The following is an 18455-nucleotide window of genomic DNA, read 5'->3' on the forward strand; positions in this document are numbered from 1 at the left end:
TTGGGCTCTGCTGAGCCAATTCAGACTGCAGATATTTTTAGTGCTATAATTCAGCAGGCAGCATGCTGTACAATTACATATCAACATGATGCTTCTCCTGCGGGTTGGTGTAGCTATGTTTCCACCTCCTGGCAAATATAAGGAACAACTGAAAAGAGACTAATGAGAGCTATATATGATTTTTGTAAGGCACTAGAAAATGAAGTAGGAAATTTAAAGAGGCGCTTCTCTTGAGCTTAAAGAAAGTTTAATGTTCAGTTTTCTATGCTATACAAAAACTGCATATAGAAGCAGTTTCCAAGTAGTTCTTGTAACTAAAGTGAGTGCTTGAGCCGAACGGAGTCATAAATACAAGGTGCTTGCAGCAGGACTGTAGGCAGTGTGACAGAAGACAGACGTTTTGTATTGAGGGAGGGAAGATGAATGTACTTCCACAGTATCTGAGAAAGGACAGGAACACTCTTCATACACTTCAGTCAATATGACTTCTCAGTCTCTGAAATAGCTGTGCATTCTGTCTATTAAGAAAAGCGTGGAGAATGCTTAGCGAAGACCGCAGGAATTCTGTGAGGTAAGTGCACCTCAGTAATACGAAAATGATAATTCTTACAGGGCAGAATGACCTTTTCTCAATGACAGTGTAGACATGTGGAGCTGGGTTTTATCTGAGGAGTTGGTTGGAAATCTATAGTGTCCCTTTCCTTTCTCAGAACTGTCCTTTGTGAGGAGGAGAGAGATAAGTTGCAGTAGATAGTGAACATGTTTTTAGAACCTGTAAAGAAATACAGGCTTCTTGTCTAAAGCTTCCAGTTCAAAATGACTTTTTTTTTTTTTTTCCCAGTGAAAAAATAGTTTTCCAGCTATTAGTCCCAAGGATGCATGTAGCCAGGATCCCTTATGGGCATAATGAGATGATCATTGTTGCTTGTGCCCTCATCAACTGCATTAATGCTAGCTTGGGGAAGTCCACACATGCCACAGCCATACCAGCCTTGCAGCACATGTGCGTAGGTCTGGTTGAGCAGAAGTGCTAAATTCTGAAGTATTGAATCTGGACTTTGAATTTGTTTTCCTACTTTGTTCAGTTGCAAGGACTCCCATACAAACTGCATCGCGTGCCCACAGCTTGCCTTCTTTTTACTTGATATGTTCAGGAAAATCATCCACTGACTGGCTTGCTGGTTGTCTGTGCAGTTGAAAGGCACGTGCAGTAGATCCCCTTGGATGCATTTTGAAATTCCTTTAGCTAGAGGGTATTTATCATTACTGGAGTCATAAACTCACTCTGACAATAAACCGTGCAGAAACAACGAGCAACACAGATTACTGATGATGGATACTCAGCAAGTAGCCCAAGGACCTTTTGCTGCTGTGTAGGAGGTCTGCAAGGTATGCACCTATTGGTTCTTCAAGCAGGGGGAGTGAGGAGGAACAGAGACAATGAAAAGTGATGAGGAAGAACTGCCAGCACCATTTTGCATTTCTACCTTCATTTTGGTGCTAACCCCTGGCTTCCCAGCACCTCTGTGATGCTGAGCATCCCTAAATACTTTGCCACTTGAAGACAAGAACCCTAGTAACTTGTGTGTCTGTATTTCTCTATACATTGATTTTTTTATTTTTTATTTTTTAAATAAATAAACATAGCAGCACATGTGTAGGCACAGCCACAGCACAGATATTGATAGCATCAACATTTGTGGGGGCTGACCTGACTTCATGTCGCACTTTCCGCTTGCAAGTCACGGGGCTGTAGAAGGGTTGGGAAGTTCCAGCAACGCAAATCTAAGTGAGGATGTGCTGTAAGGTGCACCACCCATCTGCATGGTGAGCATAGTGCTGCCAGAAGTACTGCTAAAGTCATGGACAAGAACTGGGATCTGAAGTTGGACTGGAAGCCACCAGAGTGAATTCTTCTGAAGCTCTAAGTGACACAGAGCTTTGAGTACTAGGTTAGTTCATGAGAGAGGAAGTTTGTGACAGCAGAGAAGCCTACATAGCAGAGAATAAAACAAGTAAGAGCAGAAGCACCCTCTTCAGCTGATGTGGTGGCACCAGAAGATTGTAGGCAGTGATAAACATCGCTGTAACACTGGTGTGTGATGACTTAGAATGCTTTATTTTACCACTTGTTTGTTCCACTCCCACAGAGAGAAGAAAAAAAAGAATATTGAAATAGATATTTTGTACCTTCTCGTTTGCTATGTGATTATGTTATAAATTTCATGTTTGGCAGGGCTGGCCTAACTGCTCTTCAAACACAAGAGAGGCAGCAAAGTTTTTCCTTTCTGTAAATTAAGGTGTGTAAAAATCTGCTGTGTGATGAGTCTAAAGACAACTCACTATGCAGCTCCTTGTGGAGCAGTGGACTCTCAGCTGAGTTTAAGGCAGTTCTTCCACAGCTCTCCATGGAGAACGAAGCTGTAGCTTTGGAGAATATCATCCTCTCCAAGCTAAGGTGACGCAGGAACGAAGAACTGAAGTAGAGAGTCTTGGTAATCATGTGGCTCTACCCACGCCTACACCTGCTTAAACCATGATCAGTGAAGCTGGACTGAAGATCTACAAATAGGTGAGGAAGGTCCACCTGGGATTTTGTTTCTGCTACATGTCAGTTTCTGCTACTATTTGTAATTCTTTCTAAAGTTGGGATTATCTGAAGTTTGCAGTTTGTATACAAGAAATTAAGGATGTGTGGTACATTGGGTCACACTTGGTTGTGGAGGGGTAGGCCAATCCCTGAGGCTGGAATGGGAGATAAACTTTCATCAAGGAGTCTAAGATGTGTGTCTAGTCTTACTTGAAGGGTTTGGGGAGCTGTGTCCACCTATGAATCATCTGTTTTCTGTTGAATTTTTAGGAGTCTGTTTCTTGATTATCCCAGTTTTGAAGGTGGTAACTGTATCTGTGGGATGTTAGTTCTCTGGTTCTTCCTGGGAAATGAATAAAGTAGTGCAGTAAGTCCACAAGAGGTAGAAATTTAAGTAACCAAAGTAATGGACACCTTCCTTGAAGATAAACTTTGTTGCTGGAGCATTGGGATCAAATGAGAAGCCTCTGAACAATGTGCTAATGACTCAAAATTGGTAAGGGGGATTAGATAGGGCCAGGAACAGAAATTACTTGGCATGACTGTGTTGGCCCAGTGAGCATAGACTAGCTGTAGTTAAAATATAAATCATTTTTCATAGTCTCTGGAAATGGCAATGCCATTTCTGGGCATTTTAACTTGGGAGTTTCAGGTTTTAAAGGTTTTATTTGCAGCTTTTGTCCCACCATATGTTTCCTGACATCAGTAGGAACCACAGGTGGTCTGTACCTAGAAAAATCAAGATGCTACATACCCAGGCTGTTTCTATACTTTCCTCTTCAAGGCAAACATCTGTTTTCTTCAAGGTAGAGAACAGGCTTACCAGAGGCTATTCTTATTGCTATTCTTCCTTTGGTTGTACTCCCATCATGGGGTTACCATGCTTTTTGAACAGGCTGGCTGCAAGGCAGCTATGGATGTGAGGTGTACAATTTAGCTCAGGTAATAACTTCACTATTTTCTAGATTGACGGGCATTAAGAAGGTAAATATTTCTGAAAGGAGAGGCAATTCACACCTGTTTTGTTGAATTACGGCTGCTAAAGACAAATAAGAAAGCAAACAAACAGGCAATACGCTCATCTGCTGTTTTGCTTGTTTTTCGCCCCACTAGGGGAAAAACACTTTGTGGTAATGTTAGTATTAGCGTTATTCTAATCATTAATATTTTGACAAACTGAACACACAGAACAGCAAACATCTACCCGGCTGAGGAGGAATTTTCAAGCCTGTTTACCTCCAGTTATATGTTGCCAGAAAACAGTAATTTTATATTTCAATACAAACACTTCATAACTCTCTTGACAGCTCCATTAGGCAGTTCTCTCCCTTTCAGGAAGCCATCAACCCTCTATTTCCTAGTTTATATAGAAAGTTTATAGAGTTTTCCTTATTGGAAACCAAATGAGGCTGGTTCACGAACTGGATGGGCTGAGTTTTGTAGCTATGAACTATCTGTGACTTCCACTGATGCCAGCAAGTATGAGACAGAAAGGGAGTTTGAACAGAAACTGAAGATCCTCCATTCTCTAACAGTGCTAACAAACTTCTGCTGTGCTAGGAGGGGACTTCATGGGTGCATTATCAGTGTTAGGAAATCCTTCAGAGAATAAAAACACCAGAAGGCTATGAAGTCAAACCATAGGTCCATCTACCCAGTGCCACTTGAAGTAGCAAGCAGCAGGTAGTTACAGACAGTAACTAAAGACAGAGCGAATATGTAGCCTCCCCTAGCCCCCGAATACATCTCAGTTTCTGAGAATAAACAGCTCTTTCCATTTCTTTTCACATATGCCCACTATCAGCAGAAGCTGAGGGATGAAAGGATTGAGCACAGTGCTGCTGAAAGGGACCTGGGGGTGCTGGTGGATGGGAAGCTAGACATGAGCCAGCAATGAGCCCTTGCAGCCCAGAAAGACAACTGTATCCTGGGCTGCATCAAAAGAAGCATGGCCAGCAGGTTAACAGAGGTGATCTTGCCCCTCTACTCTGAGCTGGTGAGATCTCACCTGGAGTGCTGTGTCCAGATGTGGAGACCTCAGTACAGGAAAGACATGGATCTGTTGGAGCACATCCAGAGAAGGGCCACAAAAAGCAACCAAGGGATGGAACAGCTTCCTATGAGGACAGGCTGAGAGAGCTAGGGCTCAGCCTGGAGAAGAAAAGGTTCCAGGGAGACCTGAGAGCAGCCTTTCAGTATCTAAAGAGGGTCTGTAAGAGGGAAGGGGACAGACTCTTTCGCAGGGTCTGCGGTGATAGAACAAGGGGAAATGGTTTCAAAGTTAAAGAGAGGAGATTTAGACTGGATATAAAGAAGAAGTTTTTTACGTTAAGGACGATGAGGCACTGTAACAGGTTGCCCAGAATAGTGGTGGATACCTCGTCCCTGGAGATACCCAAGGTCAGGCTGGATGGGCACTTGATACAGCTGCAGGTGTTCATTGCAGGGGAGTTGGACTGGATGACTTTTGAAGTTCCCATCCAACTCAAACGATTCTATGGGATTTGTCTTATTTCCAGAGGATACGAAGGTTTCCTGTATTTTATAGCTTCATTTTCATCTGAGGGACATGAAGAATTCAATCATAACCTGGGAACAGCTGGAGACACGAGTTGAACAGAGTCTGTCCTCTGAGTGAGGGCTGCAGAGTGCTCTCATACCTTCTGCAAAACTTCCTATGCATCAAATAGGCTGCATGAAAATAGCTTGTGTCTAAGATGCACAGAAAATGCAGACACACAGACACCACTGCTGCTTTTTCTCCACAAGTGACTGCTACAATTCCAGTGTCTGAGGGCTGCTGTGAAAACTTGGAGGAGAAAAGGGAGACTCTGAGACTGCCATTTGAACTGCTGTTTTTTATTGCAGTGTGTTATCAGGAGGTATCCCATCTTACAAAGTTGCTGAGGCCCCAAAGAGCAGCTAAGGTGGAGGCTGGCCTGGGGCTGTCCCTGCATCTCTCACATCAGACAGCGCTGGCTGGCTTCTGCCTTTTGACTCATTGTGGTGTAGCTCATAGCTGCACGCAGCTGGTTCCTCTTTGTATCATCCCTTCCTCCCCTCCTTTGCCCAGAGGGAGGGACACACTTCTGAAGGTCTTCGCTAATCTTCAAAATGTGATTCCACTGCAAAGCAGAGTCATATTTTCCTTTTAATCATGGCAGTGGCCATGTGACATTTACAAAGGTTTGTGGTAACGACTGACACACTGCTCGCATCAGTTCTTTATGAGCTGCACCTTTTCTTTCTTCACTTTGTATCAGATGTATTTTCATTATGTTGGACTTGGCTTTTACTATTCCACTTTAAGATGTCATTTTGCATAGCTCAGGGCTTGCAGCTTGTATTTGATATGTAGTATAAAGCAACCAGAGGCTGTGTTTTGTTCCTTGTGTCTGAATGCGGTATTTCCCTAACTTGTGTAACTATGTCACATCCTCCTCTGGGGGAATGCACCACCAGATGGTTTCTTTTCACTGAGCTGTCACAGGAAGGCAAGGAGCTCTGTCTGTCTGCGAGACAAATCGGCTGCATGCTATCATCTCAGGAGCATCAACAGAAAGAAATCTGTGAGCAGCGCAAAGAAAACAGGGACTATCTGGGACAAACGGTCCTGAGCTGAGCGACTTGTAAATTCTCTGCTCTTGTGAGGACAACCAGGAAGGAGCTAAAGGTGTTCCAGTGCTGTTCCCTGGTGCGTGGAAGCTGGGACCAGTATTCTGACTGGGACAAACCTCTGTGCTAACATCTCATTTCTCCTCCCCAGGACTAAGAGCATCCAAGGACCAGAGTGCGCTGGCACAGCTGCCTTTCACCTCCTGTGCTCCTAGAACTGGAAGTCCCTTCTCCAGGCTGACACAGAGCAACTTCCTTCCCCTCAGCATTCATGAGAGGCAACTGAGTGTGAGCAGCAGTGTGGAGGGTAATAGGAGAGCAGCGCACACATTGCAAGGTCTCATACCAGCCACTGCCATTGAGGCTGAGTTAAAACTTTAATTTATTTTAATGTAGTTGTTGGGGCATTTTAATTCCATCAAAGGAAATGACACAAAACAATCTACAAACATTCATTTGCTGCTTTTAAATGAATTGGATTCAGCTGTGCTGGGTTTCTCCTTCTGGGTTCTACTTTGAGATTTACTTTTTGCTCAGAGGCGTAAGCAGTCGAGGATTGTGAAACTTAAAAATCACAATCTAAATTCAGTGTTTCATACATGAATATTTAAGCAGAGTGATATTTTCTATTCTTTCCGTAAGGTCCCATTTTTAATCATTAATGTCTGCTCTTTTGAGCAAATAAGCTCCATGTATATATGACTTGTATGCGTTGTAAAAAATGATAGTTCTCTGGGACAAGCTCCAGTGTCACAATATGCTGTCTATGAATATTTATGGATCCATCAGCATTGGTGAATATTGAATTTGCTGATAAACATTGTAGTGGAATTTTTTATTTTTTATTTTTTAAAGAGGCAGAGAAACAATTTCCAAATTGGGTCTAATTCAGGGCATATTTTTGGCCAAAAATAATCTTTCGTTGTCATTGTTAAGAAAAAAATAAGCTTTCTCGCTGAAAGCAACTTTTGCATGTATAATTCATCTGAATTATAGGAAAAAGCAACCTTTTCAATGATTCTGAATAACACAGAACACAAAAATTATGTCATTTGTGGCAAAGATTTAAAGTGAACAAAAATGAAATTTGCGAGTTTGGGAATATAAGACTTACATTACCCATAACTTGCATGTTAGTCGTAGCATACCAGTCAGTGTGCTTGCATCAGCACTTTCAGGTTGTAATAAAAGCTTTTCATCCAGATACATTGGTGTTTAGTTAGAACTGTGCAGAAAACCTATTGAGCTGTTGTGAGAATGTGCATACATCTCACATTGTGTATAAGTGAGCATTGTTGCTTCTTGCACTCAGACCACAAATGTAGCACTTGTTTCTTTTTCAGTTCCACAAGTGTGGCAGTGTTCTATTTTTTCTTTTCTTTACTTGATGTATTTTTACATACATAGGAGGACATAAGTATATGTCCTTCCTCTTCTCAGTACCTTCCATGAAACACCCTTGTATTTAAATATGGGTAATATGAGTGTAAGCAGCTCATGACCATAAGTTACCCAAAAGGAGGGTCTTGTTGCAACACGTATGACGTTTCTATATCAACTGTGTCACAAAGATACTTGCTAGCTTGGTGCATATTGGGGTTTGACTTAAGAATGAGAACAACATATCAGTACTTCCCATAGGATGACAACATAATTTTCCAGTCATCTCTAGCTGTGTGTGGGAGACCGAAGTGATACAGATGATGGTATGAAGGAGAGAAGAATGAAAGGACTGAGAAGAGCTTGAGGAAATGCAGAGGTGAGTACCAGAAAATCAGGTAACTTCACGGGAAGGTGGGAAGGAGCCTTGAGGCAAAACTGTGGCTGCTGATTTTGACAGCAACATCAGAAAACCCCAGCTAGGATACGACTACTGCAGTGTCATGCAAACAGGTACACAATGAGATCTCTGCTTTGTCACTCATCAGTGGAGTTACGGTGTGGTGGCTGGGAACCCTTTGCTGTGACTGAGCCAGCAGGAGCTGCAGTAGGGTGCTGTAGGCCTTGAGATCGGAGTAGAAAAGGATAGTATTTTGACTGTGGGAATACATACCTGTATTTTTCAGTATAGTACAACTATGCCAGAAAAATGTGGGTTTATTTAGGTATGATTAACTGACTATAGGAAAGTACCTGCAATGTTTCTTACTAGGCCTGTGTTCAAACAACAGCTCTTTTGCCAAAAAGGAGCTAGCAATCTGTAAGATACAGTTTGTTAAGAAGTATACATAATTATGGAACCATCTAAGTTACTAAATGCTTCCTCATCTCTCTTTATCTCTAAAAGCAGGAAGCAAGCTCATGTCTGTGATCTCCCACAGAAAGACAATTGACCTTTCACTTTTACTGCAGAAGTGGAGTTACCCTTTGAGAAATTAAAAGCAGGGCAAAGATTTAAATCATTTCACTGGGTTAAGTCCTTTAAATAGCTAAGTCTAGGTCCTGAATTTTCCCATAAATGCTGCTACCTTGATTTTTTCAAAAGGACTTTGATATATGCATCTTTGTTCTTGTGGTGTCTTTTTTCTTCTGCAGGTAAGTCTGTGAAGCAATAGTAAGAGGTCTGTAGCTATCTGCATGCCAGCTGGTTGTGAGTAGTGAGTGACTGGACATGACTGGAAAATGAGATCTTGGGTTTTTAAAACTGGTCTGTAAACAGAAATCCTTTTTGATTCCCAAGCATTTTTTGCTTTCTTCCTTCACGTGTAAGAATGATACTGGGCATGGATCCCTTTTACAACTTCTGCTTTCATAGAAAAAAAAAAAAGGCTTTTCTTCCTGTTTTCTATGAAGGGACTTGCACCACAGCTTGTGACCTCCCTCCATTTCCTTTGCTTTCTTTTACTGCAGGGCTGATTCCTTTTGCTGAAGATGACTCAAACATGGGCAGTTCCGGCTGTGGTCTTTCTCTTAGTGATCCACCTGATTGGAGGGTCAGGTAAGTGAGGAAGATTCAAGCTGTCCTCAGTGCTGTTTGATACTCTGTACTGCTGACTCACTGGTACACTGAAATTTCACAGTTCACCAGTATGAAGAATGTCACATCAGCTGACAAAATAATCCAGTTCTTTGCAGAGTGGCATGGAGTATTATTTCTGATACGGATCCAACATAAATCATCTGAAGATCCGTCTTCTGTTCAGATGAGAAAACACCAGCAAAGCTATGGTTTCTGGCAGAAAAAGACAGATATGTACCCATATAACACCAACTACTATGCCAGGTGATCTTGGGTCTTACCCTTATTGGTATATGTTCATAGAATATCCTGAGTTGGAAGGGACCTATAAGGATTATTGAGCCCAAATCCTGTTCCACTGCTATCCCAGGTTTTTCTTACACTGTAACCGGTGCAGCAGCTAATCACAGAGAAGGACCTGGCTGTCCTGGTGGATGAAAAACTTAACATGAGCCAGCAGTGTGCTCTTGCAGCTTGGAAAACAAATGGTATCCCAGGCTCCATCAGAAGAGGGGTAGCAAGGAGGGACAGGGAGGTGATTGTCACTCTCTACTCAGCCATTGTGAGGGCCCCATCTGGAGTACTGTGCCCAGGACTGGGGTCTCCAGTACAAGAAAGACAGAGAGATGTTGGGAAGGGTCCAGAGAAGGGTCACAAAGATGATTTGTACAGCACATAAGTAGAAATTTTTAAGTATGGTGAAGCCAAGAGCCACATATGCCTCAACAAAAGCTGAAGCATCATATTTAATATTTATTTTTTCTTTCTCTGTTTCTCTTTTTCCCATGTAGCTTATAGAAGGGTGAATGTGGAGGCTGGTCATGAGGCTGTGTTGAATTGCCCATCAGTTTCCAAGCTGTCTTTGGTAATGGTGACATGGAAGATGAAATCCAGCACTTCCTGCTTTTTGGCTTATAGAAAGGATCTCAATGAGACAAGAATGTTAAACTGCAGTGAGAGGATGATGTGGAAATACTCTCCTGACCGTGACCCAACTCTTTGTATTTTCCCTGTGAACCTGAATGATGAGGGAAATTACACCTGTGAAATTGTCAGCAGTGAGGGGAATTTTCTTTTTTTCTTTTCTCTGACTGTCATAGGTAAGACACACCTGGTGCTTTTTCACTGTTGTGTGGACACAAACCAGATTTGAGATGTTGTTGTAGGATCAAATTCATTTTTGATGCATGCTGAGACTGCAGATAAAGACAAAATTACACTGAGTATGACTAGAGAGGGCAAGGAGCCATATAAAGACACAGGACTGTTTTAATGAGAAATAGTCAGTTGATAGGTGTTTTCTTTGTTCTGTCTCATGAACAGGGACTGTTTTCAGATGCTCCAAATGAACAGTCTGGATTGATTCTGAATGTAGTTCTTTGGACGTAACATGGAATTTGAATGCTGTGTGAATGTTCACATGAATAGGAGTGCACACTGTTAAGTTAATGCAAATATTAAATATTTAAATATTAAATATTAAGTATTAAATAAATATTGCTACTTAAAGCTGAGCCAAACTTCCCAATGCACACACTGTGTACTTTGTTTGGATGAGGATCAAATAGGAAGGAAGCAAGAGTTTTGGGATGTTATCTGGAAACATTTAGCTCTTCCAGAAGCATTCAAAGTTGTAGGACTGAATCACTAAAATAAAAATGTTTTTAGGCTATTTTCAATCAAGGCAGGAAGAGAAAGTATTAGGAAAAAAAAAAGCAATGCATCAGACAGCCTTTTGTCTTAGCTTTCCTTAAATTGCAAGAAGCATTTTACTTATGAGAGGAGTTTTTGTTCTCATAACCTTAGTTAATTTGTAGTGATACTCAGAAGGCTTATGGGAAACTTATTCTGTAAATCAGTAATTGCCACTGTTAATTTTTGTCCCTTGATATATATATATATATATATATATTTCTTCTTACTTTCAGAATCTGTTCTGTTAAATGCAGAACATAAACTGTTGGGCTTTAGGCAGAATAGTATTTCTCCAGTTCCTCCTTTCTATCCATACTACAAATTTCATAGCTTGTAGCTTCAGCAAGCCATGGTGTTTTATTCATTATATGCACTGCTACACTTTAAATCTTCATTTAATCCATCCCTATCCAACATCTCAACTGCTGTTACAGTTATAGTCATCTTCCAGAAAATGTGAGGAAACAACAATTCAGAGTGCAGCCACCAATTTTTAGAGATATTTACCTTGGACTTTAATGTATTTTTTTCCCCTTAAGATGGTTGGTGATAGTTATCTGAATTGTTTTAAAACATCTTAAGTTGGCCACGCAAAAACTAAGAAATAGTACTGTTTTTGTTTCTCAGTTAGAGACCTTGGAATAATGACTGTAGTCTATTTACTTCTTCTACAGTCCCTCCTACATTGTCTCTGACCTCTGACAAGAACAGAGCGGCTGTTTGCCAAGCTACTGCTGGAAAACCAGCTGCTAAAATCTCCTGGATCCCTGCAAGTAATTACAGTGTTGAGAAAGATGTCCACCACCTCAACGGAACAGTGACCAGGATCAGCTACATAAACTGGGTCAACAGCACGTATCCTAATGTCACCTGCCTGGTTACCCATCCAGCTGTGAACCAGACTCTCTCCCTGGATCTGTCATGTAAAGAACATCGTTCTGTAATTGCTCTTCATCATACTCTTGTCACTGTGGTTTTCTTTGCAGCTGTTTTCACTGAATGCCAGGGCTTGGCAGATTGTTCAATGGTGAAATGCCAAAGTTCTTGTACATGTTGATAGAGAAATTAGTAATTCAGAGTTAGTCAACTGAAACCAAATGTTTCACAGCATGGTATGAGGAAGTTTCCAGTGAATCTTACTTGCATCCCCATTTTAAGTTACAAGAGCTCCTTATTCTCTTTCAGTGATCCTTGTTTAATTAGTGATGACTGAGAAGCTCTCTCTGCAGTAACTGATTCGTTTTTGATGTGAAACTTTGATCCCCCAGAGCTGAATTTTTCCACTTCCCCACAGTGCTGATGGTCTGGAGAAAGTGGAGAGTGGCTGTGTGTTACTCTTGAGCAAACTTTCCCAGAGCCAAAGGTACTAAAGGGTAAAATTTATCTTCCCAGCTGGCTTTGCTGAACCTGATATGTCTCTGCCAGCAAAGTTTGTAAGAAAATCTAAATAGTGCTTGTACCACCAACATATCTCAGTGGAGGCTCAAAGGATGGAAATTAACACAGACCAGTCTTTAGTTACAAAAATCTGGAGGGATGTCTGGTCAGTTCTGCTGATACACTTTTAGTATCACCTGTACAAAGGGACACCATGCAGATGTATGGGTTGAAAATGGATGTTTGTACACAGTGGGTGAGCGAAGCAGTTCCTTTTGCAGGTTGTCAATTAGACATCCCATCTGTCTCTCATTGGAGCTATAGGGGTAGAGAGTTTTCTGATTAAGTTAGATATCAGTATCCACTGACTATATGATAATGATATCTAGCTCTATAACTGGCTTTCTTTTCTCACCACAGACAATTCCTCTGAGCTCCAATATCTCCTGATCGGACTGCCTGCAAGTCTTGCTGTTGTCTGTGGTGCTGGAGTGACCTTATGCTTGATTTTAAGGTGCAGGGGTAAGTAATTTGATGAGCTTGAAAGGTTTTAAATTCCATCACAGACTAAGTGCAGGCACCAGGATGTGTACCTTATGGCTGAGAGTGATTTGGGGGGCAAGGATTGAGGAGAATGCTGGTATATGATGTATTGACCCTTTGGAAATAATAAACAGGGGGATGGAATTTTAAAACAAGCCTGAAGTTTTTTAAGAGTCATTGTTATTGTACTATTAATGTATTACATATAAGGCAAAGAATTATTCAGGGTGAAAATGATAGAGTAGGGTGGATTTTGAGTTTTTAAAATTATTTTGATCATTCTGAATTTAACAACATAAAAGTCTACACATAAGTGAAGAGTTTAAAGACTAGTTTAAACACTAGTCCTAATGGCCAGTCACAAGTCATCCTTCCCCTATCCTTGCAATTCTACTTTTCCCCTTGAGCAAGTGTAAGAGTAGGTCAAATGCATGTTTCCCTATGGTACATTGATAGTTTCTCAGTCTGTGTAGATTTCATCAGCACTGAGTTGGCTCATGCTGAATAAGCTGATAATGAGAACTCATATGATGCTTTCCCACTTTTGAGATGGCTGTGAAGAAGTACAGATGGAGTAAAAGCCTAAGTGAATTGGAGGGAGAGAAGACAAGAGGTTTGAAAGAAAGAAACTGAAAGCAGGGGTGTTTTGGGAGAGAAGGGTATGAAGAATTAGAAGAAAGCAACTTAGAAGGGGGTCAACTGTAAGTAGAGGCAATCTGTAGAGCATCAGAGCACCCTACTACTCTCAATTGCATAGGTTCAACCTTTATTGCTTTCCTAAGGTTCTTTGTGCTTAGTGTTGCTCAGATTATTCCCCCCATTTTGAATATTAGGTTGCGGATGTAATTAGTGAATCAGGTCAAAACAGATGAAGTGATGGGGTTGGAAAGAGGGGGTTTAAGGGAAGAATGAAAGAGCAGAGAAGGCAGGAGAAGAAAACAAAAGGACAGCCTCTGTCAGCTGCAGAGACACTAGTTCTTGTAGAACTCTGACAGAAACACATCACTGCTGCACACTGAAGAGCTCCTTAGGGGCAGGCGAAGAGAGGGGAAAATATGCTCAGGTGGGTTCCTGGCCCATTATTTCCCTTCAGAAAAGTACACCTAACTGAGTCATTTCAACCACGTCTCTCAGGGAAACAAATGTTTCAGCAAAGGGGAGAATAAAACAATAGCACATTCAGGAGCAGAGCATAAAAGGTGAGAACTTAACCAGCGAGATATTAAAATGAAAAGTCCTTCAGCTGCTGAGGGCAGCTAGGGAAGAACTCTGGATATAACAGCTGTGTATCTTGTCCCAAGAAACCATTTTGATTTCCTGGTATATTTCTTCCAGCCTCCCGACTACAGAAGAAGTCACATCGGTCACCAGTGCAGACTGTGGTAAGTAGGCTTTGTTTTTAGTGCTTTGATGTCTTTTTCTGGGTGGGGGGGTTGTGTATGGGGTTTTTCTTTGTTGTTGTGTGTGTACATTTGCCTTTTTCTTCACCAAAACATGTCATTTCATTGCAACATGTGTCTGCTCTGACAAAAATCCAACATATCTCCATATGTGCTGGGAGGGTGGAATGAGAAATGGTGTGTCTGGCAGGGTGCCTATCATTTGGGTGGTCATAACTATTACTCAGAGTATCTGAGTAATTGCTTAAGAACTAGACAGAGAATGAAGTAATGTATTACCTGCTTAAGGATACTGTAAATTACATTTGCAATGCCAGTGTTCAAGCTGAATTTTAGATCTCTTCAGTGTTCGTATGTTCACAATGCTGCTTCACACTGTTAATCTTAGCTCCAATCTTTTGCTTAAGAGTACTTATTGCCCTTGATGACAGAAACCTGTGTGACTGAAGATGTGATGGAAACAGACAGGTGTTTAGAATGAGGGAAAACAATGCAGTTCCTTATGCCCTATTAGCAACACAAGCAGCAATAAAATTGTTATATTTTAAGTTGTAGTTCTGATATGCACAAGCTAAGAAATAGCAGTGTTAAATTTACCACTGCAAGTTTTACTTCCTCTCTAATTCTAGGGTGTCCTGATACATATTTTACAGCATGATAATATGCTACTCTCTCCTCAAGGTTCCTGCCTCACCTAATGCACCCCTAAAGCACAATTATTTCATGTTTAGTTTTCTGCTCATGGTAAAATTAATAGCTGTGTGCTTTGTTTGTTGTAAACTAGTCAAATGGATCCCTGAAATCAAAATGATTAATTTCCTTTACTCATATGGTATTCTGCATGATTTGACTCATGGGAGTGGGAGCTGCTGAGACCAGAATAAAAACCTCTAGTAAGTTTAAGTGCCTACTTTGGAACACCTGGTAGCCTGTCATTTTTTTCTGTCAGAGAAGTTAACATTGGTCATTATGACCCATTTTGCTGAAAATTCTGACACTTCAACATTTGTTTTCAATCTCATTAATAAAAAGAGATTGAAAAAGTCGTCCTGTTCAGACTTTGTCTCTCTGCAAACTCAGGTTTCAACCTATATGCCCTACACCTTTGCCTGTGGAGTTTAGAGAAATGTCTTTGCAGCTCCTTTGTAAAACTAATGTTGCCTGCTGGATATCTTCTGCTCCTGTTTTGTTTGGTTTTGTTGGCCTCTACAGAGGTTGCAAAACATTCTTCAACATAATACAGTGGTCTGTGTTTTTCTTTGTATTGCAGACTGAAAACTTCAGGTTCACACCACTGCATCTGAACGCACTTGTGATGGACCATTCTGTCTCACCAGAGAAAATCTATCAGAATTACAAACCACAAGCTACATTTATGGGCTATTAACCGTGTAGGCACCATCAGTCTATACCAGCTCAACTATGAATTATACTCAGTTACTTGAACCTGTCCTTGGTTTAGCAAATCTCAGACCTTATGCAGAGCAGGACAGCAAAATACTCTAAACTGGCCAAGAAAAGCCTTTGTCCATCCTAACACTGAAGGGAGCCAGGGGAGCAACCTGTTTAAGTCACCAGTTCCTCTCATTCTGTACATATCAGTACAGTTGTTAAAGCATTTGAAACTTGCAAAGGCTGAGGTGGAGAAATACGCATTTGATTTTGATTTGAGAGTGGGCTCTGAGATATGTGCCATTTTCCCACACATCCATAACTGATAGGTTTCTGTGACAGAGTAATAGACTTGGTGGAAATGTATCACTTCTTTGTTGTCCACCTTAGCATCTAGATTCTCTTCCCATTTTCAAGATGGAAACCAGGAAGTCATAGAGTCATAGAATGCCTTGGGTTGGAAGAGACCTCAAGGATCATTAAGTTCCACCCCCACTGCTGCAGGCAGGGCCACCAACCTCTACACTTAATACTAGATCAAAGAACCCTAAAACAAAGAAGGACTATCTGGCAGAAATACAGGAATAAAAGAGTTTTGTTCTAGGTAAAAATAATGATTGATTGATTAATTTCTGTTTCTGTATATTGGGCTTGTGAAACCTTTTTAAAACACTAATGCAGCACCAAAACATATTTAAGTGTGCGCTTTGAATGGTCTTTGTCTGCTAGTTGTTGGAGGAGTTCTCAGGCATGAGGATCCCTCTGTGCCTTTTAATTGCAGTTCCCTTTATCAGCTTTAGATAGGCATGGGCTGGCACATACTGATGCTATTCCAGGCTTTCCTATCAGTCGCAGCACAAAGGCATTAAGAACAACTCCTTGGCTCATGGAAAGTACCTGCAGTACCTAGTTCATTCATACCAAGTGGAGCCATTCCTGCTAAATGTCAGTGGTGGGTGACTACCTCAGAGCTGTGTGCAGCCTCTTCATATCATCTGTACCTCATTATGAATACAGCCTATGGGAGAAAAAAGTGACGGCTTAAAATTAGTGAAAAGAGGTTTTCAGTGATGCTAGTTGGAAAACCGTCTTGTAGCTCTAGTGAAACAGACAGCATGTTTTCAGTAGTGAGTGGTTTCCCAGTTCTGCTGGCCTCTAGTTGGCAGTACATAATTGGTGTAGTTCAGCACCCTTTTCTGCTCTCCATGTCAGCCTGGACTTTTTGTAGCCAGGGTGCTGTCATGGAGTTGTTTCTGGAAGCCTCTAAAACAGCAGAAAGATGTCTTGTTTCTTAGAGAACTGCCCAGTTGGGTCTAAACCAGAGCTACAACTACACTGATTTGAGTCTTTTATTCAGAAGCTGGACTATTGCAGCCAGACCTCAGGATAACATTGCTGTCAAACCTGAAGGGAGTTAGGCTGTGGAACAGTCTATTTCCTATGACCATAGTGCACACCAAATGTCTTGTGATTTTTAGTGTGCAGTTCAAGAACTTCTCATGATTCTCTTGCACCATATGAAATGTGGAATAGTAAGACCTAATGCAGACGCAGGAAATAAAATTTAGGGGTATGACTGTGTTGGGAAGCCCTGTCTGAGGCTTCCTCTGGAGTATAATAATTGGACAGGTCTGAAAAACATGGTGCCCATGCTCATGACAGGGGGTTTGGAACATGATGATCCTTGGGGTCCCTTCCAACCCGAGCCATTCCATGATTCTATGACTTTACTTTTTTTCTGCTCATTTTTAAATGTATTATGGTCACAGTACAAGTGATAGGAAGTTTCAGATACATAGTTTTTGTCTTTTTAGCTATCTGTAATTCACGGCAGCTTTTGGACCATATCCAAGCTGCCAACAGGTGATAACTGTTATAGTGACCTGACAGCACTCCTAAGGGAGTAGTCTTTGACAGGAGGAAGATGTGACAAGCCAAGCCATGGGCCTGTGAGGATGTTCAGAAAGGAAGCCTTTGGTTCTAGGGCTAAGACACACAGGTCTCTGAGGTGAGGAAGTCTGTGAAGAAGCAGTCAGAGGAAAACAGAGTAGCTTGGAGAAGGGGATTGACAGAGGGAAAAAAGACAGCTAGGGACTGAGAGCAGGCATGATTGTTGCAACTCCATGCTTAATTTTGTGACTGACTGCTTTTTCCATTCATTCTGTCACTGGCTACCTTTATTTCTGATCCTGACTGGGGAAAGACAAGATTTTGTTATATGGGAAGCACTCCAAACTCCTCTCTCAGCATCAGAAACATCCATGGACTCTCCTGGGCCTGCTACCTGAGACCTGCTGCTTCTTCCTGCTACCTGTTTGCTGCCTAGGACCAGCTGCTCTTCTGCTGTTCTCCCCCTGCTCTTTTGCCTTGGACCATCAGGATGGTATGCAACAGGACTGCTGCTGGATCCTGGTGGTGACTATCCCTGCTTTACATAATTCTTTTGTAAAGCAAAAAGAATTTTCTATTGCCCGCCTTTCCTTCCCCATCACCCTAACTCATCACAGTGCCTGTCTTCCACTTCCCCATCTCCATGATTAAGATTTGTAATAAACTAGTCGGACCAACATTTGAACTGTTGTTTCTTAATCTCATGTTGGGTATGCGTATATCAAATAACTTCCCCTCCCTCCAATAAATTGGAGTGAGACAGCCTCCCACCTGGATTTAATTCAGAAGTCGATCTGTTGAGTATTTTGAGAACAAGAAAATCATTTAGATGTTTTCTGTCATGCTGGTTTTGTAACAGGGGAAGGCACACAGATGTAATCCAAAGAATAGTCCAAATTGTGTATTTTGTCTTTTGCAGGAACTTGGTCTGAAAAATAATCAATTTGAGGAAGTTTATATATTTACCATGCTTCTTTCCTTAACTGCATGCTTT

The 18455-nt window shown here is 41.4% G+C and overlaps 1 protein-coding gene across 3 annotated transcripts; it reads left to right on the forward strand.

Moving 5' to 3' along the window:
• Nucleotides 1–6073: 6073 nt before the first annotated feature.
• Nucleotides 6074–18140, forward strand: LOC107322167 (cell surface glycoprotein CD200 receptor 1-B-like). Of its 3 annotated transcripts, XM_015879905.3 has the most exons (9): nucleotides 6074–6284; nucleotides 6357–6512; nucleotides 7847–7964; nucleotides 9056–9143; nucleotides 9956–10264; nucleotides 11534–11782; nucleotides 12657–12758; nucleotides 14115–14161; nucleotides 15450–18140. In XM_015879905.3, exons 4-9 carry the CDS (start codon nucleotides 9077–9079, stop codon nucleotides 15564–15566), a joined length of 891 nt encoding a protein of 296 aa, XP_015735391.2. In that variant the 5' UTR covers nucleotides 6074–6284; nucleotides 6357–6512; nucleotides 7847–7964; nucleotides 9056–9076; the 3' UTR covers nucleotides 15567–18140. The 3 variants fall into 3 exon arrangements, 2 of the variants coding, with proteins under 2 accessions (XP_015735391.2, XP_085383363.1); XR_014938797.1 differs by lacking the exon at nucleotides 6074–6284 and having other exon boundaries at nucleotides 6389–6512; nucleotides 11534–11799; nucleotides 15450–16185; XM_085527237.1 differs by lacking the exons at nucleotides 6074–6284; nucleotides 6357–6512; nucleotides 7847–7964 and adding an exon at nucleotides 8603–8740.
• Nucleotides 18141–18455: the final 315 nt, after the last annotated feature.

Source organism: Coturnix japonica, chromosome 1, assembly GCF_054131305.1.
Source record: "Coturnix japonica strain WE chromosome 1, WE-NBRP24, whole genome shotgun sequence".
In the NCBI taxonomy this organism is placed as follows: domain Eukaryota; kingdom Metazoa; phylum Chordata; class Aves; order Galliformes; family Phasianidae; genus Coturnix; species Coturnix japonica.

What these genes read in the sequence shown, in the direction of transcription:
- LOC107322167 (XM_015879905.3), top strand. Translation starts at nt 9,077, where the DNA reads ATGACTCAAACATGGGCAGTTCCGGCTGTGGTCTTTCTCTTAGTGATC. An exon ending in CCACCTGATTGGAGGGTCAG is followed by an intron (nt 9,144 to 9,955) that starts GTAAGTGAGGAA and finishes TTTCCCATGTAG; the next exon opens with CTTATAGAAGGGTGAATGTG. An exon ending in GGTCACCAGTGCAGACTGTG is followed by an intron (nt 14,162 to 15,449) that starts GTAAGTAGGCTT and finishes TTTGTATTGCAG; the next exon opens with ACTGAAAACTTCAGGTTCAC.